This window comes from Heterodontus francisci, chromosome 44, assembly GCF_036365525.1.
Source record: "Heterodontus francisci isolate sHetFra1 chromosome 44, sHetFra1.hap1, whole genome shotgun sequence".
Taxonomy (NCBI): Eukaryota; Metazoa; Chordata; class Chondrichthyes; order Heterodontiformes; family Heterodontidae; genus Heterodontus; species Heterodontus francisci.
In genome coordinates, this window is record NC_090414.1 from 19,713,352 (window position 1) to 19,736,917 (window position 23,566).

A 23,566-nucleotide genomic window follows, 5' to 3' on the forward strand; every position below is an offset into this window, starting at 1 on the left:
CGATCGCAGTCTTGCTTTTACATAACGACTGAGCATCTCATTCTTCTAAACTCCGGGGAATACAGGCATATTCTACTCCATCTCTCCTCATAATACAACCCTCTCACCCTTGGAATCGCACACGTCAGCTCTGTCATTTACAGTTTCACTGTTGCTTCTTTGGGTATGTGTGGGGATTGGCGTGAAGATGGAATTGGGATGGGACGCCTGTCCTCTTAAAGAACAGCCTGCCAACCGGATGGACCAAGTGAGGGGGAGGCAAAGCTGAATCAGCAGCCAGTCCCAAATGGCGACAGCAGCTGTAATTACAGATACCATGGGCATGAGTGATGTACAGGAAGTGAATTCAGCAATTTTTAAAAGATTAACCAGGGCCAGCAGGAAATTGTATCACTTTATAATACTTACAGTTTAACCAAGTGCTGCAGTACACTTCCGTCATTAACAATCCCACCTCAACTTGTTTTGCAGTTCAGGGTCAGGTTGTGCTGGTGCAAAGTCTGTGCTGAATAAGCCCACAAACTGCGGCAGTTGCTGCTGGACTAGAATGTGTGAGCCATAAATAAAACACCTGACCTCCTGTAACAGACCAGTGAGCCAACCAACCCGTCAAGCGTGTAAAACTCTTGAAGCCAGTGTGTGTTTTGTCACACTTTGTTACAGACCGTTTGTTTTTAAAAGGAATTGTAAGTCGGACACTGACATGCAGCCTGAAATTTACACCCGCACTTGCCCTCTAGTTGACCAAAGCAGTTAAGAGGCAGCTACAGTTTGCTGGATTTACCCATTCAGAACAGTGGCCTGAAAAAGGACAGGCCAGGTCAACAACTGACCCATCACAAGTGTTGAGCAGTGCCACGGGCATTGGGTGTAGTTGAGAAATGTAAGTGAATCACCAAGGTAGTAGAGGTCACCAGTGAGGACTGGAAAGGGATCACACTATGTCCAGTAATGGAGGTTGAAGATGAAGCCAAGCTTGTGTTCTGAAAAGCCTGCCGGCTGCAAGAGGAGAGGCGGAGGAGGAGGGAGGTGTAGAGTTGGCCAGCATTTGAGGTGTTGGGACAGAATGTGCTGGAACGGGAGTGGTGTGATGAGTCTCGATTGGTGGGGGGTGAGAGGGAGCGGGCGGGTGTGGTAGGACCCACTGGGGAACGCAAGGAGGAGATGGTGACTGCAGGGCAGCAGGAGGGGGAGGGGGTGGATTGGGACTTGAGCAAGAGCTGGTAAGTGCCTTCGATACAGGTGCCTGCGGAAGGAACCTCCACAGCTTCTGGCAGTTTTAGGTCCTGACGTTGACAAAAATCCATCTCGTGCTCCTCCACCCCCGCCCCCCCCCCCCCCCGGGCTATTTGGCACTGAGCCGCTGACGGGGAGGGCAAACGCCCCAGAAACGCAGGCTGACTGCCACCCGCTACAACCAGTTTGTGCACAATCCCCTATCCTGAGTGATTTGCCGTTGTCTTGGTAGTTTTTGGCTGTGGGCATGGCTTGTTTTGGAAAACTGTACTTGCTAGTTGCAGTATCCGTGATCTTGCAATATTCCTTCAGTCTTTACAGGATAATCCCAGTTTAGATGGTATGGAATTCCTGCTAAACACTATTTACAAGTAGTTGGTAAGTTTCTGAAGAAGAACACAATATATATATTTTTCAAAAAACAACCAATAAAACACAAAACCACAGAGCTTTGCATGATAGATTGTCGTAACCACATCCACTCGATGGCCACTTGCCTGCCGTGGCTCCCTGATGTGATTTTGCTCTCTCTCGTTACTTGCCCAGGTGACCTCGAGGAAGCCCGACGCATCCTGAAGTCCTTCCAGATGGTGGTGCCCGGGCTGGCTATGGTGCTGCTGCGGCGTGTGAGCCTGGAGCGGCGCTGCGGGCACTTGGACCAGGCGGAGGCGCTGCTGCGGGAGGCCATCGAGCAGCACCGGGACACGGCCCTGGCCTCCTTCTTCTCCATCAAGCTGGCGAGGCAGCTCCTGAAAGTGCAGAAGAGTCTAGTGAAGGCCAGGAAGGTGCTGCTGGAAGCTATTGAGAGGGACAAGGTGAGGGGGAGGGTGGGCGGGCGGGCGTGTGTCTGGGAGCGCCAGGGATTTGCGGGGTCAAACGCTCCATTCAAAGACGATGAGGCCCTGTCGGGTTGATGTTAAAAATCCCACGGCCACTATTTCAAAGAACATGGGTGTCCTCTCAGCCAGCGTTATGAAAACACTTGATCTGGTCATTGGTCACATTGCCGTTTGTGGAATCTTGCTGTGCGCAAGTTGTCGGCCGCACGACCCTACATCAAACAGTGACACTTCAAAAAGTACCTCATCGGTCGTGAGGCCATGAAATGCGTTATCTAAATGCCGCTCTTTCTTTTCATGGTAATGGCCTGATGAACCAGTGCATTGCCAATGTCCGACATGGTCCTAGGATTAAACACCTACTCGACATTAGCTTGTCTAGGGAGAGATGAGAGGAATTTGAACCCTATTCATTGGAACAGGTTAAGAAGGATCAAATAAGAGTTTCTCAAAATTGAGGGATTCTGATTAAGGAGAAACTACTTGCTCTGGGGGGGGGTGCGGGTGGGGGGTGAGTCAGTAACTAGAGGGCATCAATTTACAACTTGAAGAATTGATGGGGAGTTAGGAGAAATTGTTTTACGCAGTGGCTCATTAGGACTTTGAATTCCCGAGCAGGAATGGTGGGCAGTGCAGAATCAAGAATCGCTTTTAACAGGAAAGCGGATGAGTGTGTGAAATACAAAATATTTGCAAGTGTACGGGGAATGGGAAAAGGAGAGTGCTTTCAGAGAGCTGGTCCAGGGGAGATGGGCTGAATGGCCTCATCCTCTACGATTCTGCGTAGACTCGTGCGACAGTTGATCTCAGCACCTCGAGGAAAAGGTCCCTGGGTTTCCAGTCCTGGTTGTTGGATGGTCAGGAGATGGCTGTCCCGTTAGAGCAGTCTGCTGCTGCCTTCACTGAACGGACTTTCTCAGTCTCGGCTCATGCGAGGTGCCCGCAATCCTGGAATCCTATCACTGCAGGAGTGAGGGCCTTGTGAAGGGAAGAGGAGAGAGCTGACATACGAAAGAGGCAGGGCTCCTGCAACTTATTTAGGGGACAATTGATCCCCGAGGTGCAAGAAATACACTGCTTCCCCCTCCCCTTCCCCCCCCCCCACTAACATGTGGAGCCTTTGACCTTGGCAGGAGAATCCCAAACTGTACCTGAACCTGTTGGAGCTGGAGTTCAGCGGCGATATCCGAATAAACGAGGGGAACATTCTGGGCTGCTTCGACCAGGTGCTTTCCAGCTCCCTCCCTCTCGAGACCAAAATTGTCTTCTCCCAGCGGAGAGTGGAGTTCCTGGAGGATTTTGGCTGCAACATACGGACGTGAGTGTCACCGTCTGTGTCCATAGTGTCTGTCTGGGTGTGTCTCCGTGTCTGCGTCCGCCTGTCTGTGTCTGCATCGGGATCTGTCATGGCTGGAGTGTCTGTGTGTTATACCTATCAGGAAAGGATGAACGTACTGGGTCTCCTTTTCTCTTGATAAGAATAGGGTGGGGGCGTGGTGTTCTGATACAGAGATCTTTAAAATTATGAAAGGTTTTCATAGAGTAAACGCAGAGAATTTTTCCACTTGTGGGCGAGACCAGAACTCGGGGGCCATCAATATAAGACAGTCACTAATAAATCCAATTGGGAATTCAGGAGAAACCTCTTTCCCCAGAGAGTGGGGAGAATGTGGAACTCGCTACCACAGGGGAAGCTGGATAAACACATGAGGGAGAAAGGAATAGAAGGATATGTTGATGGGGTGAGATGAAGAGGGGGTGGGAGGAGGCTCGTGTGGAGCAGAAGCACCAGCACGGAGCGGATGGGCAGAATGGCCTGTTTCTGCGCTGTATATCTAGAGGGAAAGAGTGTGTGTCTGTATCGGTCACTTTCTGAGCTGTGCGAGTGTATCTCACTACCAGTGGCACCACCCCTACCCCCCACCAACCACATTGAGTGATTGGAATGTTTAAATTCCCCCCCCCAACCACCTCCCCACTCTCTCTTCATTTTCTGAAGGCACCCCCCCCCCCCCCCTCCCCCCACTTTCTGCTCCGGTTCCGTTCGACTGGCGTTAATGCCATTCGACTGTGAAGGGCATCGTGTTCAAACTGGATTCTTTAATACAATGGCCCACCCCCAGCGGGGGCTCACTGGAGAGCATTCCCAAGTGGGTGGGCGCAGCAGTTTCTTGCCCTTCTGTGGCCCACAGCTCTCTTAAGTACCAGGCTGGCTGAGATTGGCTACTTGCTGCAGATCAGCGATCGAGACTGGGGACTTTCCAGGTCTGTGTGCTTGAGCCTTAAGTCTAGACTGGCAAAAGAGGAACTGTAACACTTGAGAATCTAACCTGCGTTACCTGGAGGCATCTAAATACAGTGGAGAGCTTAAAGGAGGCTTTCGGCTTCTGTTCCTTTGAAACGTTGAGTAGCTCGGCCCCCTTCCTAGCTGCTTGCTGCTGGTCGCGGTTATGTATCTGTGCTTGTGTCCCGGCGTCAGTGCATGATATGTGCCATATGTTTCTACCCCCTCCCTCTCTTCTCCCCCCCCCCCCCCCCACACACCCACTGCAGTTTGCTACACGCCTATGATGAACATCAGAAGCTCCTCAAACAGAACTCCAGTAAGAAACGAGCAGCTGAGAACGGGTGAGTGCTAAACCCGTCAGTTTTTGCGTTTCCTTGCGCGTCCCTGGTTCGGCTGTGCTGTGCCCATTTCCAGCCTGGGGGGCGGGGGGGGGGTGGTAGTCGGTCTGGAGAGGGTGCTCTGTGCTCACCGCATAGTTTGTGTTGTGTGCAAGAGTGCAGTACTGGCGTCACCGCTCGTACCCATGCAGTGACACCCATGGTGTGCTTTAGGCGACAGCCGGGCTGCAGCTGGCGAGTGTCTGATCTCCTCCCCTCACCTTCTAGCCGAGAACAGCACGCTCCCAATTTCCATGGTAATTCCGTGTAATGTGATGTTACCGATGGAAAAAAAAACAAGAGAGACTCGCATTTCTATAGCACCTTTCACAACCTCAGGAAGTTCCCAAAGAGCTTTACAGCCAATGAAGTACTTTTGAAGTGCAGTCACTGTTGTGATTGTGGGAAACGCAGCAGCCGATTTGCGCACAGCAAGATCCCACAGTGATTAGATAATTAATCAGATGATCCGGTTTTAATGGTATTAGTTGAGGAATGAATATTGTCCCAGGATGCTGGGGAGAACTCCCCTGATCATCATCCGATAGTGCCATGGGACCTTTTACATCCACCTGAGAGGGATGACAGGACCTTAGTTTAATATCTCATCCAATAGTGCAGTGTTCCCTCAGCACTGCTGAGGGAGCTTTGGCCTGGATTTTGTGCTCAGATCCCCTCTCCTACCTTCAAAGGGGAATCGTCTATAATTGGAGAGCGTTGGGGTGGTTGGGGGGGTGGGGGAGGTGAAGAGAACAAGGGGGCAGGTGGGCATAAGACAGCAAACTCTTCCTGCCTGCAGTCGTCACTGTCACCTTTAGTGACAGAGACCCCAGCCCCCACAAGAGAAACGTGGAGCTGTTTATTTTTATTGTGACGCTTGGATTTACAGCACTGAGGAACCAGAGGAGAAGAAGGCGCGGGTGGACGATGTCTCCACCATCAGCGTAGTGAGCACGGCAGCAACCACCACCAATTCCACCGCCCTAATGAGCGGAGATGTGACCAGCAGCCAGGCAGCGTACAACTACAGTGCGTGGTATCAGGTACGCGTTGGTGCATTCACCCCAAATATGGCCCATTGCACCTCTCTTCTTAACATACAGGCTCATTTCCGCAAACGTGGACTGGGGTGCAAATTACAAAAGCGCCAAAACTCTCCTTGGGCATTACTCTCTCGCTGTGTCCTCAGCGGTCAGTGTAAACTCCTGGATAAGTGTGGGCGACGACTCTCCAATATTTTAGCATGGTTTCTGCTCCTAAACCTTTTTTCTCATCAGCTGAACACCCGACCCCTGACTTCACATTGTAGTATCGCCCTTGAGATCCCCCATCTCCTTCTGCTCTGCAACTCTATTTGGTTGCATCTCTGAAAGGCACCAGAACACAGTTCCATTCAGCCAGCCCTGGTGTAGACCAGGTGCTCAGAGACCTCCCCGTGTCAGCCGGGTTTTTGTGCTCATGTCTGTGGAGTGGGGATCAAGCCCACGATCGTCTGACTCAACATCTTCAGATGGGGAAGAATGGGTGGGATTCCCAGCCAGACACAGCTTCTTACTGATTTTCCATGTCTCTCTCTCTCTCTCTGCAGCCTTATGGATCATACGGATATCAGAACCCGTGGAACTACAGTCAGTATTACCCACACAGCTGAGACAAGTGGGTGATGTGGGCCTAAGAGATGGGAACTGTGTACATACTGAAACCAAGGGACCGATTTCTGTCTCCCTCCCAACCCACCCACGACCCCCCCCCCCCCCCCACTTCTCCGTTCCCTACCTTTTGTAAACGTCTCGGCCATCAATCACGATCCCCACCCCCCGATGAGCAGGACAGAGTCAACCTGCGAGGTGTTTTGTGTCTGTTGTGTTGGGTGTGATGTTGCCCTGAAAAAAAATGTAAAATTCCTGGAGAACTGGGACTCTTTGTGTCCAGTTCCTTTTGCAGTCCTGTTTACAGTTCCCTTTCAAGCACCTGCCCTCCTCCTGATTCTGGCTGTGAAGGGGAGAGGGGAGAAGAGGACAAGAAACGAGAGTGGGTGGTTTATCTGTAGGGAGAGATCCGGAAGATCCTGTCAGCACAACACAGTCCTGAGTGATCTCTGGCAACTCGTCATCCTGTGTAGGCGCGTTCTCTCCGAGGTGGAGGTACAGAGCGGGCCTCCCCCCATACCCCACCAGGTGAAGTGTCTGCCCAACCCTCTGCTCGGGATCGAAATTTGGAACATTCTCCCCTCTTCCCCCAAATGAAATACGGAGCAGGTCTGCACAACAGAAGAGATAGGTTAATCTGTTGGCTGGAAACCCGGCATAAGAACTGGTGAGGCTGCTGTGTATTTCCATGATGTAATGTTCTAGAATCATCTCTGGCTTGTTTGACAACACTCAATGCATCACGAGACATCAACTTGCAGGTAGGTGAGTCAGTTTTCCTGACCACTGGAGTTTCAAGCGAGGCCTAATATTCCCCATGAATTCAGCAGCCTGCAAATGGGATGGTGCCCGGGATTCCAGGCTGGAAAACCTAGTCCTGGGTGGCGTGGCTGTACGTTGCCTGCATCTTCCATGATGGTTTTAAATCAGCTTTGTAACCTGCCGACAGGAAGCCCAAAGCCTTTTTCACTCGAAAGGCCACTCGACCATGTTTTGGGGATTTTTTTATTGGTCGGATTTGCTGTGTGCGCTTGCATCAGATTCGTACCCTTGTAAAGCACAATTCATTTCTGCCTGGATCTGGCGTAGCCACACAGCATTCCACCGAACCTGACACAGTAGGTAGAGCGCCTGACCGGGCACGTTTCCCCTGCCGACTGGTTGTCCTCCCACCCCATTCCAGCCCCGACACCAAATTTATAAGGAAAAGCCAGGAATGCGGCAGAATGGGTTTTCCCTACGAGGGGAATCACAGCTGGGCACAATCCTCTCCTGAGCTGGTATCCCCAACACAGGGCCTCCCTCCCTCCCTCACAGGCACTCCTCAAACCGGTAACACTAACCTGCTTTTTCCGCTGCTACGTCACGTATATGTATATTTTTTTGTCAGCGTCTTCTGTTGTTGCAGCACCGATGGGACTCTGCACAGGGTGAGCCAGACAATCTCTGCTCTGCCTCAAGACCGTGGTGACTGACAAGCAGATACCAAACACCTCAATGTGAATCTTTTTTCTTCTGTACAAATTCTTGTTAAGGCAAAAACAAAACGCATTTTTGCAAGTAGTTTTTTAATGAATGTAACGTTCCTTTTTTTTTTGAATGGCTGGTGTAAATAAAAGGATGCTAGGAGATGGCTATTTCTGTGCATTCTGTCGGAAAGTGCGGTTTTAGGCTCAGTAAAGAATGTTCTGGGTGGAATGCAGACGCTCTGCACCGTGAAACCCAAAGCGGTCTATACCGAATGAATTGGCCTGCTATCCAGGCACTGCAGGCAGGACAGGGTGAGGGAGAACAGTGGTTGCAGTTCTGATGTTTGGCTGCCTAAAAAAAAAATTCATTGTATCCATGAACTTATGAAAGTTTCCACACCATGAAACGGATGTATCATGTTGGGTGTATGCTGGAGAATGATTCTGGTTTTTGAAAGGCAGATTCCAGTTTTTCCGTCTTCCAACTTTTGCAGGCTTGCCACTTGAATGCCAGAACGGGAGACCGAGGCAGCCCTCACTCGGAGATTATTGCCAGAAGAGGGAAGGGAGACTGAAACTAAACAACCAAATCGATACCCAAATTGGTCGTTCCAGCAGGAAGATCCATCGAGCGGGGAAATGTTTTCCCCGGGATCGGGACTGAGCAGCTCCTTGGCCTGGATTCGATGGGCCAAATGGCCTCCCAGGCTGTAATGTTTCTAAATAGCACCCATTAATCTACCAATGACCTCTGCTGCTGACAGACAGAGACTGGTCCCCTTGAATCCTGTATTTCTGCTGTTCAATTGGTTCCTATGCTTCAAAATGAAACCATGGTCGTTTACAGTGCAGATTGAGGCCATTCGGCCCATCTGCGGGAACAGGAGTAGGCCCTTGAGTCCTTCAAGTCTGTTCTTGACATTCAGTGGGATCATGGCTGATCTACGCTAACTCCACCTTGGCTCTGTGTCACTTACTGTCCTTGACGTGCAATTGTCTTAGCGATCTCCGATTGCAACTGGGCTAACATCAGCTTTTAATGGGAGAAAGTTCCACACTTCTGTCACCCTTTGCATGAAGAAGTGCTTCCTAACTTTGAATGGCATGTCTCTGATTTTAAGGTTATGGCCCTTTTGTCCTCGACTCCCTCACCAGCGGAAAAAGTTTCTATCAATTCCTTTCAAAATTATAAAATCCTCCATCAAATCACCCCATATTCAAGCCTAGTTTATGTCATCTCCCCTCATATAATCTAACCCTAGGAGCCCTGGTACAATTCTGATGAATGCATTGTGTATTTACTATGATTTAAACTAATCCCACTGTACCTCTCCCCAGAGCCCTGTATCAATCCCAAACAAATCCCACTGCCCCACTCTGTCCCCGGAGCCCTTTATCTTCCTCTGCTTAAATAATTTATCAAATTTTCCCTTAAAGGATGCAATGGTCTCTGCCTCTACTACTCCCTGGGATGAAGCAATCTATGCTTCTACAACTCTCGGTGTAAAGAAATTTCTCCTAAAACATTACCCCCCCCCCCCCCCCCCCCCCCGCCCCCAACTCTCTTCGTGACCATTTTAAATTGAATAACTATTCACTCTTTATCAAGACTTCATACGAAAATTTGTTCAAAGCTACAGTGTCTCAGACCTGCAAAGGAGGGTTGATGCCCATTGTAAAGTGGTGCCATGTCCAGCACTGTCAGATCAGACTTGAACACTGCACAGTCACCCCCTTATTTTTAGAAACCGTGTAAGGGGGAAAGGCATGCTGGAGACCTCCGTTCCCTGTTAAGTATGAGTTTTATTTGTGTACTGCAGCTTAAGGTATGAATTGTCCCAGAATAACCTGTGGGACCAGTCTGCCAAGTCTTCAAATGTTCACAATCGGGCTCTGCTGCATGACCGTTCAAACAGGAGTTTCCAGTGTCATTAAACAGCTCAGCAAAAGGCCCTTTCAGTTTCTGGTTGATGGAGCGGGAAATCAAATGCAGTCGAGCCCTGCACAAAGTTTGGACTCCATTGGGCAGCAGGGTCCCTACCCCAGCCAGGGGTGGGAGGGGAAATGGCTACCATGGTCCCCATTCTCAATTGACTCCAAGAGTCCACGTGGCCAGAGAGTGCGAGCACAGGCAGAGCGGGTCCGGTGCCACACTCGGCTCAATGTGTTGGCCATGGAGAGGGTGCAGATGAGATTTACTAAAACGGCACCAAGGGTGAGAGAATCCAGTAACACAGCTCTTCCACCAAACTTCTCCAGTCTCGCTAAGAGGTGGTTCAAAATTATGATGATTTTTTGATGAGTAAATAAGGTGAAATAGATTCCAGTGACGGGAGCGTCAGGAACCAGGATGTCAGTGTGACAATTTTTGTGACTGTTCAGTGGGGAAAAATGGGACACATGTCCTTGTGTCTTTGTGGGAATTCTATCTGATTTGGTTAAGTGTCTCTCCTCACCTGTACCAAATCCCCGTCACCCATCAGCTCCTGTGTTTCTGGTAAAGCAGCACCTCTTAAAATTCTCATCCGCGACTTCAAATCCCTTAATAGCCTCCGTCCTTTCCCCTCCTTATCTACTACATAACCTGAGAATTCGGCGTTCCTCCAACTCAGGCCTCTTGTGCATTCCCCCCACTGTTGAATTGTTCTCTGTAATCATTACAATCTGAATTCCAGCTCCAGGTCCTTGCATATGAAACCGTATCTACCACCATTTATGGAAACCACTTGAGCAAGTTTGCGAACTTAAAATGAATAATTTTATTTTAATACAATTATTTGGTTAATATACCTGCATTAGGGATTATGCTCACAAAATTTTTTAGCTAATATAAACATAAAACTAGTCTAGGTCTAGTGAACGCCAAATTGAATGGTAGGTTTAAATCCTGTTTCAGATCCCATCAATATGAGTGCATAATTGTACGCGATAGATGCATGACCCCCCAACCCCGCTTCCCCAAAAACCGCCGTGTGTGACTTCAGATAGTTTGGGGTCTCCTTGTTCGAGTGATGCGAGGAGTTGGTGGCCCCTTTTAACTGATTTGAGAGAGTCAGGCAGCAGGAACTGGGATTCTGGTGCGCGTCACAAGTCTTGTCGATGTCAGTGTGTTTGCTCCAGCCTCCTTTTTTTAATGGCATAAAATTTATGTTTTTTTTAAATGTGCTTAAAATAAGTATGGGGGAGAAATGGAACATGTCTCATTCCAGGCACTCAGTGTCAGTATAACCCACGGCATCACTGCTAGTGCAAAAGCAAGTCTTGCATTTCAACCAAGACTTTCAAAATCGCAGGACATCCGCAGGTACTTCACAGGCAATGAAGTACTTCTGAAGTGTAGTCACTTTTGTAACGCAGGAAACAGCAAGATCTCACATAATGTGGCATTGTTGACATAATTTTAGTGATAGTTGGATGAATATTGACTGGGATAGTAGGGGGAACTCCCCACCCCTTCAAACGGTGCTGTGGGATCTTTTTTCACACACCTGAAGGGACAAGCAGGTTTTAACATCTCATCCGACAGCACCACTGACGTTGCAATGCTCGCTCAGTACTCGCACTGGGAGTGTCAACCCAGCTTTTATTCAAGTATGCAGCGAACCCACAACCTTCTGATCGAGGTGAGAATGGGAGTGACTGAGCCACAGCTGACACCAAACTAGACTGTCGGGTAAAGATTAATGATGGCACCAATCTACGATTTGCCTTTCCCTCACCTATGTGTTGTTAGTTGATGCCAAGTCGGGGGGGGGGGGATAGTTTTGTACTGTGAGCCCACTCCCAAGATGACTGGCCAACTTCATTTTACACAGCACTCTCAGCCAACGGACTTCCCTCCCATCAATCCGGCCTTGATTTCACCCTTGAGCCCAGACGTTGAAGGCATGACCAGGCTCGTTCTCTTTGAATCATTAGTCCAACTATCTGTCAGAACAAACCTCAGCACTGCAGCAAAAGCTAATCTCAAACACAGCACTAGCCTTTGCCCTGGTTATGGCAAGGGCCATGGTCTGTCCCCTGACACTGCAGTTGTAGTAAAGCAGAGAGTAGTGCAGAGTGGCCGGTGATCTTGGTGCAAAGTATCAGTCACAGGGAAGTTTGTTATTGGAGAAACTGGCTTGTTCACTTTTTAATGCAATGCTGCTGGCTTTTGGTCACCCATTCATACTTCAGACTGTGGCACGCCACTCACCCCATTGTTTGATCCAAAAAAAAACATCACTCAGTTCTTCCTTTTCCCATCCCCACTTCCCCTCAAAATTTGTCTGTATCTGCCCCCCCCCCCCCCACCCCACCCCACCCCATCGAACCTTGTCGTGTTGTAACCAATTCACAGCCAGGAGCTTGGGCACAGATGAAGCAGAGAATGACGCAGCATCCAACTCTGTCAGAAAAGGATCTCGGTTCAATCGTGACACGCCCGCATTGGAGACTTATTCACGGAAAGTTAAACCACTTCGAAGGGAACTAATAATCAAACTGTCGCACGAAGCAGCCATTTACACACATACACTTTGGTATAGGCTAGATGGTGCAGCACCCAACGCTTCCCAGTTGGGCAGTCAGTTAAGGCTTGAGTTCATTGTCAGTAGTTCTGGAGGCTTTGGGCCAGAGAGAGGTGGATGCTGACACACAGAGGTAAATATATACACGCACAAACACATGCTGCCAGATTTCCAGCCCATCCTACGTTTGCCACTTGCACCAGCAGAGCCACCCCCCACCCCACCTCAAATGGCTTCATGGTCGGGGTCCCGACGGCACCAAGCGGTCAGTCTCCCCCGAGCTGGCTGTGCCGTCAGAGTTGGCCCCATTCAGCGGCTTGAAATCGTCTCCCTGCTTCCGCTGCACGATGAGCAGAGCTAGCACCACGATCCAAAAGAAGAAATTCACCCAGGTCGAGGTCTGCAGAAAGAATGCTGGATTTAAGATCGTGGACAAAAAACAGATGGGCACAATACTGACAGCGCAGTGACTCCCCAAAGACACCATCTACAAGGCACAAGTCAGGAGTGTGACAGAATACTCTCTGCAGCTCACCACCACCTTCTCAAGGGCTATTAGAAATGGGCAATAAAAGAGGAATTTTCTGGTGTATTCCCCCCCCCCCCCCCTCTCTTATTGGGACTGGGTTTTTTCCTCTCCCAGGAGATTCCAAGTGTTTCCAAGATATACTGTAAGATAGTCATGCTGAGCACTGGAAAAGGGACTTTTTTGTAATCAGTATAAGTAGAGAAAAGTAAAAGTTTGTGGAACCTGTGTAGATTACTCCAATTGATTGGTAACCACTTTAAATCAAGGACAAGGGACTGTGGGCCTGGGAGGAAGGAAATGATTAATCACAATGCTTCAGCCATCAGGAGTTTGACGGACCAGCTGGGCACCTCCTGTCCAATTTTATATGTTTGTATCTGGAACGCGCTGCCTGGAAGGGCAGTGCCAGCAGATTCAGTAGTAACTTTCAAAAGGGAAACTGGATAAATACTTGTCAAGGATTCATTTGCAAAGCTATGGGGAAAAGAGCTGAGAAGTGGGACTAATAGCCCTACCAATGAGCCAGCACAGGTGCAAAGGGCTGAATGGCCTGCTTCTATACTGTATGAAGCTCAGGCTTCAGCCCCAGAGGGAACTGGCAAATTTCATCTTACACACATAATGATTACCACTCCCGTTGTACAAAGTGTCATGCACGCAGCTGACCGGGTTAAATATTCATAAAACTGACCACAACTGCACATTGAGAAAGATAGTCATTGCCTGCTGCTCTAGATAACTCGGCCTCCTTCACACAACAGACCGCAACTACCCTATCCTAGAAAGTTAGTCATTTCCTGGCAACCTCCGTAACCCAGCCTCTTGCCAAGGATTTTACAAGCAGCCGGCCAATGTGAAGAAACAGCTCCAATTACCCTCTGCAAGACCCAATATGGAGTTAGGCTGCAGATCTCCTTGAATGGAAAACAGGTCTGAGGGGCTGAATTGCCCTCTCCCTACCCCATTATCTGGGGCTAGGAGTTGAGCAGGGGTCTGATCATTTGCAGTCTTAAAAGGCCAATCCCACCCGTGCAGCAAGAAGCTCTGAACCCATTAGGGAAAAATAAATTACACGATTTTACAGCACAGAAACAGGCCATTCAGCCCATCTGCTCCGTGATGTTTCTGCTCCACACGAGCCTCCTCCCACCCCCTCTTCCTCTCACCCCATCAACATCTCCTTCTATTCCTTCCTCCCTCATGTATTTATCCAGCTTTCCCTTAAAACGTATCGATACTGTTCACCTCAACCACTCCCTGTGGTAGCCAGTTCCACATTCTCAGTGAAGGGTCACCACAACACAAATGATCCGTCGTCCAACACACGGAATATGACGGCCATTTTAGCTGGAATTTTTTTTTAACCCCGATCATCACTTCCTACTTTGCTCATCACAAGAAGCTGGTTTTCTGGGGGGGGGGGGGGGGGGGGGGGGGCGGGGGAATTCAGTTCCACGGGTGCTGATTCCTTTGGGCTATTCGACCACAGGAGCTGAACCCAATCCTGCCACTGCTTGATGATCACAGTTTGTAACGGGGGCTGGAATTCCAGGCAGATTTCCACCACCACCCACCCAAGAGCACAGAGTTGTAGGATGATCCCCTTTTATATTGTCTTGGCTAAGATGCAGTACAGATAGGGGATCGAACCCGGGACTCCCCTGGCTATATGGGCAGTGCATATACCCATGGAGTCACTCAGTTTCCTTTAATGAATCAGAATCAAAAACAATAACTTAAATTTGCAAAGTGCCTTTAAGCTAGTAAAACAAGGCAGTCTGCAGGGGCATAAATCTGACAAAATTTGACAGAAAATCATATAAGGAGATATTAGGACAGGTGAAAGCTCGGTCAAAGAGGTCGGTTTTAAGGAGTATCTTAAAGGAGGTGAGAGAGAAAGAGAGGCGGAGAGGTTTAGGGAGGGAATTCCAGAGCTCAGGGCCCCCCAGGCAGCTGAAGGCACGGCCGCCAATGGTGGAGCGATGGGAATCAGGAGGTGCGCAAGAGGGCGGAGGGTTGCAGAGATAGGGAGTGAGACCGTGGAAGGATTTGCAAACAAGGACAAGGATTTTTAAATTAAGGCGTTGCTGGGCTGGGAGCCAATGTAGACAATGAGCACGGGGAGGGGGTGTTGACAGATGAACAGGACTTGGTGTGAGTTAGGATACAGACAGCAGAGTTTGCGATGAACTGAAGCTGATAGACGGCGGAAGGTATTAGAATGGATAGCTCATGGCGAAGTGGTACAAGAGTTAGGCTCACCTCGGCACTGGTAAAGTTTTGGTAGAATCGGGAGCCGTTGTATGGAGCCGTCCAGTTCCTTTTTTCAGCATCTGAGCAGCTAAGAAACAAAAATCATTCAAACTTGGCAAGACTCGGGTACCGACCAAGGCTTTCTTCCATAGTCCCAACACCTTGCCCTTACCACGAACTCCATTCTCCCCGCCACCAACACCCGGTTTGGTCAGGCTGGGCAAGACAGTACACTAAGCTCAATGCTCTTAGGCTGAACTTTGGATCCACGTCTTACCCAACACCAAAAGCCATTCACTCCCACCTCCTTGCCCATCCAGCTGTTACCCTGCCCCCTACCTCTGCCAGAACTCTCATCTGCCTTTCCCTTTAACTCGAGAGTCGATGTATCCAGATTCTCCCTGATCCTGCTGCCCAAATCCCATCCCACACCAAGTCCTGTTGACAATGGCCTCTGCTGGATCCCTGTCCACGGTGTGCTGGGGTCAATATCAGCCGCCAATAAAACAGATGATCCGCTCATTTATCCCATTGCCGTTTGTGGGATCCTGCTGTGCACAAATTGGCTGCTGCATTTCCTGCATTACAACATTGACTCCTCGTCAAAAGGTTCTTCGTTGATTGTTAAAGCACTTTAGAAAGTCCCAAGATCATGAAAGCTGCTCTCGGAATCCAAGTCTTAACGTTCTTCCCCACCCCTCGATTTCGTAATTATGTATGGCCCCCTCCCCACCGCTGGTGGCACAGCCACCTCAGCCCTACTCTCTGGAACTCCCTTCCTAACCTGTCCAATCCTCTGTCCTCCCCAACCCTTAAAACCCCTCAATTCCACCAACATTTCAGTCACCTCTTCCAATCCTTCACTCAACCTCTTTGCCCGTCTTCGGGTGCTGTGCGTATGAAGCCACATACTCCTTCCACCAAATATGGTTCTTACCTCTTTATCTCATGTTCTGCAAGGATAGACTGACAAAACGAGTTGAGCCCAACTCGTAAGAGGCAGCCGGAAACCAGCAAGAAGAACAGGTAGATGCAGGACATCACCAGGCAGGCTGTGAGCCATCGCAGGCCCCTACACATGCAAAACAGAACAAAGTCTCAATACAACACCCATCTTAAGACAAGGGTACAACCACCACCGCCACTTTCTCAAGGGCAATTAGGGATGGGCAACGGACACTGGCCTTGCCAGCAACACTCACGTCCCATGAAAGAATAAAGAAGGTTTAATCTTGCTTCACAGAGGCATGGTTGAGGGAAGGGCAGGACTGGCAGCTCAATATTCCAGGGTATAGAATCTTCAGGTGTGACAGGGGGATGGGGGGGGGGGGGTGGCTGTAGAAGAGGAGGTGGCATTGCACTATTGATCAAGGAGTCAATTACTGCAGTAAGGAGGGATGATATCTTAGAAGGTTCCTCAAACGAGGCCATATGGGTAGAACTTAAAAACAAAAAAGGGGGCAATCACTTGGCTGGGAGTGTACTACAGGCCTCCAAACAGTCAGGGAGAGATAGAGGAGCAGATATATAGGTGCAAAAATAATAGGTTAATAATAGTAGGGGATTTCAACTTCCCCAATATTAACTGGGATAGTCTTAGTGCAAAAGGGAGCGAAATTCTTAAAATGTATACAGGAGAGCTTTTTGAACCAGCATGTAGAAAGTCCTACAAGAGAAGGGGCAGTACTGGACCTAATCCTAGGGAATGAAGCCAGTCAAGTGGTAGAAGTGTCAGTGGGGGAGCATTTCAGGGATAGTGACCGTAACTCTGTAAGATTTAAGGTAGTTATGGAAAAGGACAAAGAGGGACTGGAAATAAAAGTACTGAATTGGGGGAAGGCTGATTTCAATATGATAAAACAGGATCTGGCCAAAGTTTCTTGTAGGAAAGTCGACATTAGACCAGTGGGAGTCATTCAAAAAGGAAATAGTGAGAGTTCAGATCCAACATGTTCTCATAAAGGTGAAGGGCAGGACCAACAAGTCCAGGAAACCCTGGATGTCAAGGGATATAGAGGATTGGATAAGGAAAAAAAAACTAGGCTTATGATAGATTCAGAGTGCTGAAAACAGCAGAGGTCCTAGAGGAGTATAGAAAGTGTAGGGAGTACTTAAAAAAGTAATTAGAAGAGCGAAGAGGGGGCACGAGAAAACACTGGTGGGCAAGATAAATGACAATCCCAAGGTGTTTTTAAGTATATCAAGGGCAAGAGGATAACCAGGGAAAGAGTAGGGCCCATTAGGGTCCAAAGTGGCAATCTGTGTGTGGAGCTGGAGGACATAGGTGAGGTTTTAAATGATTACTTTTCATCTGTGTTCACTATGGAGAAGGACGATGTAGGTGTAGAGATCAGAGAGGGGGATTGTGATATACTCGAACATATTAGCATTGAAAGGGAGGAGGTATTAGCGGTTTTAGCAGGCTTAAAAGTGGATAAATCCCCAGGCCCAGATGAGATATATCCCAGGCTGTTATGTGAGGCAAGGGAGGAGATAGCAGGGGCTCTGACACAAATTTTCAAATCCTCTCTGGCCACAGGAGAGGTGCCAGAGGACTGAAGGACAGTGAATGTGGTACCATTATTCAAGAAGGGTAGCAGGGATAAACCAGGTAATTACAGGCCAGTGAGTCTAACATCAGTGAAAACTATTGGAAAAAATTCTGAGAAATAGGATTAATCTCCACTTGGAGAGGCAGGGATTAATCAGGGATAGTCAGCATGGCTTTGTCAGGGGAGATCATGTCTAACAAATTTGATTGAATTTTTCGAGGTGGTGACTAGATGTGTAGATGAGGGTAAAGCAGTTGACGTAGTCTACATGGACTTCAGTAAGGCTTTTGATAAGGTCCCGCATGTGAGATTGGTCAAGAAGGTAAGAGCCATGGGACCCAGGGCAATTTGGCAAATTGGATCCAAAATTGTCTTAGTGGCAGGAGGCAGAGGGTGCTGGTCGAGGGTTGTTTTTGTGAGTGGAAGCCTGTAACCAGTGGTGTACCACAGGGATCGGTGCTGGGACCCTTGCTGTTTGTAGTGTACATTAATGATATAGATGTGAATATAGGAGGAATGATCAGTAAGTTCGCAGATAATACGGAAATTGGTGGTGTTGTAAATAGTGAGGAGGAAAGCCTTAGATTACAGGATGATATAGTTGGGCTGGTAAGATGGGCAGAGCAGTGGCAAATGGAATTTAATCCTGAGAAGTGTGAGGTGATGCATTTTGGGAGGACTAACAAGGCAAGGGAATATACAATGGATGATAGGACCCTAGGAAGTACGGAAGGTCAGAGGGACCTTGGTGTACTTGTCCATAGATCACTGAAGGCAGCAGCACAGCTAGATAAGGTGGAAGGCAGATGGGATACTTGCCTTTATTAACCGAGGCTTAGAATATAAGAGCAGGGAGGTTACAATGGAGCTGTATAAAACCCTAGTTAGGCCACAGCTGGAATACTGTGTACAGTTCTGGTCACCATACTATTGGAAGGATGTGATTGTACTGGAGAGGGTGCAGAGGAGATTCACCAGGATGTTGCCTGGGCTGGAGCATTTCAGCTATGAAGAGAGACTGGATAGGCTAGGGTTGTTTTCCTTAGAGCAGAGAAGGCTGAGGGAGGACCTGATTGAGGTGTACAAAATTATGAGGGGCATAGATAGGGTAGATAGGAAGAAACTTCTTCCCTTAGCGGAGGTGTCAATAACCAGGGGGCATAGATTTAAGGTAAGGGGCAGAAGGTTTAGAGAGGATTTGAGGGAAACATTTTTTCACCCAGAGGGTGGTTGGAATCAGGAACACACTGCCTGAAGGGGTGGTAGAGGCAGGAACCCTCACAATATAAAAAGTATTTAGATGAGCACTTGAAACGCGGTAGCATACAAGGCTACGGGCCAAGTGGTGGAAATGGGATTAGAATAGATCGGTGCTTGATGGCCGGCACGGTCATAGGTGGGCTGAATGGCCTGTTTCTGTGCTGTATGACTATGACCTCAGCCCAGCAAAAGGCCCCAGCTCTCTGTCTGGTTCACCTGGATGTGAGCAAACAAAAATGTGCATTCATCTAGCACCTTTAAGATACTAAAATGTTCCAAGGTGCTTCACAGGAGAGTGAATCAGGAGATATTCGGGACAGGTGACCAAAAACTCAGTCAAAGAGGTCGGTTTTTAAGGAGCGTCTTAAAGGAGAGAGAGAGGCGGAGAGGTTTAGGGAGGGAATTCCAGAGCTCGGGCCCCCAGGCAGCTGAAGGCACGGCCGCCAATGGTGGAGCGATGGGAATCGGGGGACGGGCAAGAGGGCGGAATTGGAGGAGCGCAGAGATCTCGGAGGGTTGTGGGTCTGGAGGAGGTGACAGAGATAGGGAGGGTTGTCGGGGCTGGAGGAGGTGACAGAGATAGGGAGAGGGCGAGACCATTGAGGGATTTGAAAACAAGGATGTGAATTTTTAAATATAGGTGTTGCTTAACCAGGAGCCAGTGTAGGTCAGCAAGTACACGGGGTGATAGGGGAACGGGACTCGGTGTGAGTTGAGACACAGGCAGCAGAGTTTTGGATGAGCTCAAGTTAAGGGGGAGACCAGCCAGGAGTGCATTGGAATAGTCAAGTCTAGAGGTAACAGAGGCATGAATGAGGGTTTCAGCAGCTGATGAGCTGAGACAGGGGCGACGTTACCGATGTGGAAATAGGCGGTATTAGTGATGGTGCGAATATGAGGTCGGAAGCTCATCTCGGGGTCAAATGTGACATCAAGGCTGTGAACAGACTGGCTTAATTTCAGACTGTTACCAGGGAGAGGAATGGAGTCAGTACACTGTTGCCCCTGGCACATATCGGCACGGTCTCATGCCATCTCCCGCCCCAGGCAGCGTGCAGCCTACGGTGAACACGGTGATACCAACACTCACCGGCTCGCCCCCTCAATGCAGTTGGCGTAGATGAAGTAGAAGACTGTGCAGAAGCAGTAGACAGCGATCACCACGGAGACGGCACTGATAAAACCACAGAGCGAGCCACTGCCAAACTGGACAAGCCCCAGGGATTTGCTGGTGGTGTTCCACTTGGCCGCGCCATAGAGAATGCACCTGGAGCCAAACTCGCCCTGCAACCAGAACACAGACACTGGAATCTCAGATACTGAGCCGCACAGATACCGGACTCCCAGACAGGAGCCCAATCCACTTCCGAAACCAACACTCGGAGTTACAGGGCAGCCCCTCTTCCCTCCTCCACCTCAGCCTGACACACAGACAAAACTGACTCTCAGAGCTGCCTTGTTCATCTGGGACAAATGTTTTCAGCCACTCTGAATGGGAGGGTTATTCACGTGGCTTTCTGCGGCAGCACTGGCTCAGCTGGTATCTCTTTCTCTCTCCCCTCTGAGTCAGAAGATCGTGGGTTTGAGTCCCATTCCAAAGTATATTTGCCCATCATCTAGGCTGACACTCCCAGTGTCAGTACTAAGGGAGCGCTGCACTGTCGGAGGTGCCGTCTTTCAGATGAGACATTAATCCAGGTCCTGTCTGCCCTCTCAGGTGGATGTAAAAGATCCCGGGGCCACTACTGGAAGGGGATTGGGGGGGTGTGGTGGGGGGGAGGGAGTTCTCCCCTGGGGCCAATATTCATTCCTCAACCCAACATCACTAAACACGCGCCATTTATCTGGGTCATTATCACATTGTGGGATCTTGCTGTGCACAAATTGGCTGCCGTGTTTCCTACGTTACAACAGTGACTACACTTCAAAAGTGCTCGGTCGGCTGAGAAAGGCGCTATAGAAATGCAAGTTCTTTCTTTTAGGGACACAAGCGTGTTTCTGGAGGGAGGAGGAGAAGAAGAAAAAAAAAGTCAAATCACGGGATCGAGCAGAAGCTGCTCATTATTTCATTCTCATTCCGAGGGGTGGGAGGAGTAAGAGAGACAGTGGGGGGTGGAGGGGGAACAGTCCATCTGTACCAGACTGTAGGGGGGGGCCAAACTGGCCATCTCCAGTGCCTCTTCTTGTCAGGATGTTGTTCACACTCAGGGCAGCTGGGCTGCCTCAGGCTGCTGTAGCTTACTTACACAGACACTGCTCACAAAAATCAGAAAGGATTCTTCCCCCCCCCCCACCCCTCCCCTCCCCTCCCCTGGCTACCTCTTCGCCTTGGCTTGCAATGTCCAACCTTGTTTTAATACAGCCATATTTTAATATGCACTATATCGACAGTATAATTTCCTCAAGTTCAAGATTATTCTTGTTCTATTGGTTCTTGGGCCATAGGAAATGCAGACAGGGAAGCAATCACTGCACTTCCCTAGTTGCACAGAACTGACCACTACACAGTGTCACGTACAGGCCCAGAGCAGGGTAGAGGTTGCAGGTTCCCTTCCCTGAAGGATATTAGTGATCCAGTTCGTCGAGTGTAAATCCGGTAGGTTTTTTTTTTCTGTGTTAATTCTTTCACGGGATGCGGGCGTCGCTGGCAAGGCCCAGCGTTTGTTGCCCATCCCTAATTGCCCCTTGACAACTGGAGTGGCTTGCTAGGCCATTTCAGAGGTTCTGTGGATCTGGAGTCACATGTAGGCCAGACCGGGTGAGGAGGGCAGATTGACCTTCTCTAAAGGGGCTGGGCGGGTCAGGACTCTTGCCGCCGAGTCAGGAGGTTGTGGATTCGAGCCCCGCTCTGGAGCCTCGAGCACGGAAAACCATGCCGATGCTCCCCTAGGGGGGAGTGCCACACTGTCGGAGGTGCTGACTTTTGGGTGAGACGTCGAACTGAGGCCCCGACTACCCTTTCGGGTGGGAGTAAAAGATCCCACGGTCGTGATTGGAAGAAGAGGTGGGGGAAGAACACTTCCCCAGCACGAGGCCAGCAGCAGAAAGCCATATCCCATTTCCTCCCTTACTCCTGGGAAAGCAGACCCCCCCCCCCACCCCACACCCCTCAGAGATCAAGTGATTTGATTACAGACCATACATGGTCCCTGACCAGCTGAGACATACTTGGAACAGGTCTGTCTGATACCTATATTTTGAAGAACGGTGTTTGCAGATGACCCTTAACCCTTAGTAATACAGCTAAACAGAACATCTCAAACAAAGCAACGTTCAGTGGGACCATCTCTGGGCTGGGGTGTTGGGGGAAAGTGGTGTGAAATTGACACTTGGTATCCAACACGTGTTTTTAGCTACAAAAACTGAAAAAAGGGAAGTTATTTTCGTGAAAACATTTTGTTTTTAAATATCTCCGAACTTTTTCCTTTTTGAAAGTTGGCTTGCTACCCTCTAGTTTAAGACACGTGTTGCCCACCCCTTTTTAAAAACTTTTTTTTTTTAAAAAACTCCAAATCTTTAACTTTTGCCACTAGTATCGAACTTGCCCGAAGTTTCCCGTTGCGGTTAGAAATGAAAAGAAATAGCGAGACAAAGATTAATCAAATCAGAAAGTCATACAATTAACAGCAAAATCAAAAGCAACCACACTTTTAAGGAAAATCGTCAACCTTGCTAAGCAAAACTAACCCAACTTTTCTAGAAACAGTCTTGCTTTTTTTTTTGTGACAAAGTCCGGTTAATATTTAGTCAAAAGATGTTTCTAAATTGGGATTTATTTGGTTGCTGTTTTGTTCTGCCAGTTTTCCCCCTCTCCTCCCACTTTATTTCATACCTGGGTCTGGTTGCTGTTTTGTTCTGCCAGTTTTCCCCCTCTCCTCCCACTTTATTTCATACCTGGGTCACAGTAACCAAGGCAGCAGTGACAATCCCACAAATAAAGGCAGCTCCATAAACCAAAAGTTCCAAAAATAAGAACACAGAAAGCGCCATCTTCCAGCCACAAGTACAGAAACCCGGAACTGCAATCATTTTCTTAAAGGGGAGGGGAGGGGATCTCAGGGGAACTGCCTTTTCCTCATCTGACATTCATTTGCAGAACAAGGGGGGGACTCACTCACATTCACTCCCTCATGTGCAACGGAACTGTTTAATCCTATTTGCAAATGTTATTTTTTGTTTGCATCTGAGTCACATGCAGCCCTTTCCTGGGTTGCTGCCAGCATCAACCCAAGCAGATGAGCTTGTCGTTTGTCTCATTTGAAGTGTTAGCCTTGGCTCAGAGGTTTAGCACTCCTGCCTCTGTGCCCATGAAGGACTGGACAAGCCGCTAACTCTGGACCAGCGGACAAAGGCCGTTAGGTCCTTGGAGATGAGTAAAACTTCCGGAAGCGACGGCTTACCGGTTGAGTTGTATTCGATTCTGTGGGACTGGATCGGCCCAGACCTGCTGGAAGTGTACGAGAGTTTGCTCCTGGCCGGCAGCATGTCAGAATCCACGAGGAAAGGCATCATCACCCTCATCTACAAGCGGAAGGGGGGAGAGGGCGGAAATCAGAAATTGGTGCCCCATCTCACTGCTTAATGTTGATCACAAGATTCTGTCCAAA

General features: G+C 49.0%; 2 protein-coding genes across 2 annotated transcripts in view; one reads left to right on the plus strand and one right to left on the minus strand.

The window, feature by feature from the left end:
- Positions 1-8,017, plus strand: part of LOC137355894 (pre-mRNA-processing factor 39-like) — a 33,976-nt gene extending 25,959 nt beyond the window's left edge. Inside the window, exons 10-14 of the mRNA XM_068021509.1 lie at positions 1,783-2,051; positions 3,209-3,393; positions 4,629-4,703; positions 5,629-5,782; positions 6,328-8,017. Of these exons, the coding sequence (XP_067877610.1) occupies positions 1,783-2,051; positions 3,209-3,393; positions 4,629-4,703; positions 5,629-5,782; positions 6,328-6,390 (746 nt within the window). The 3' untranslated portion in view covers positions 6,391-8,017. The remainder of the gene's footprint in view (positions 1-1,782; positions 2,052-3,208; positions 3,394-4,628; positions 4,704-5,628; positions 5,783-6,327) is intronic.
- A 2,575-nt stretch (positions 8,018-10,592) lies between these two features.
- On the minus strand, positions 10,593-22,991 carry LOC137356077 (transmembrane protein 179B-like). The gene is made up of 5 exons (XM_068021873.1): positions 22,854-22,991; positions 20,050-20,243; positions 16,085-16,219; positions 15,157-15,235; positions 10,593-12,765 (listed from the first exon to the last, which is right to left on the minus strand). Exons 1-5 carry the CDS (start codon positions 22,986-22,988, stop codon positions 12,601-12,603), a joined length of 708 nt encoding a protein of 235 aa, XP_067877974.1. The 5' UTR covers positions 22,989-22,991; the 3' UTR covers positions 10,593-12,600.
- Between the last annotated feature and the right edge of the window lie 575 nt (positions 22,992-23,566).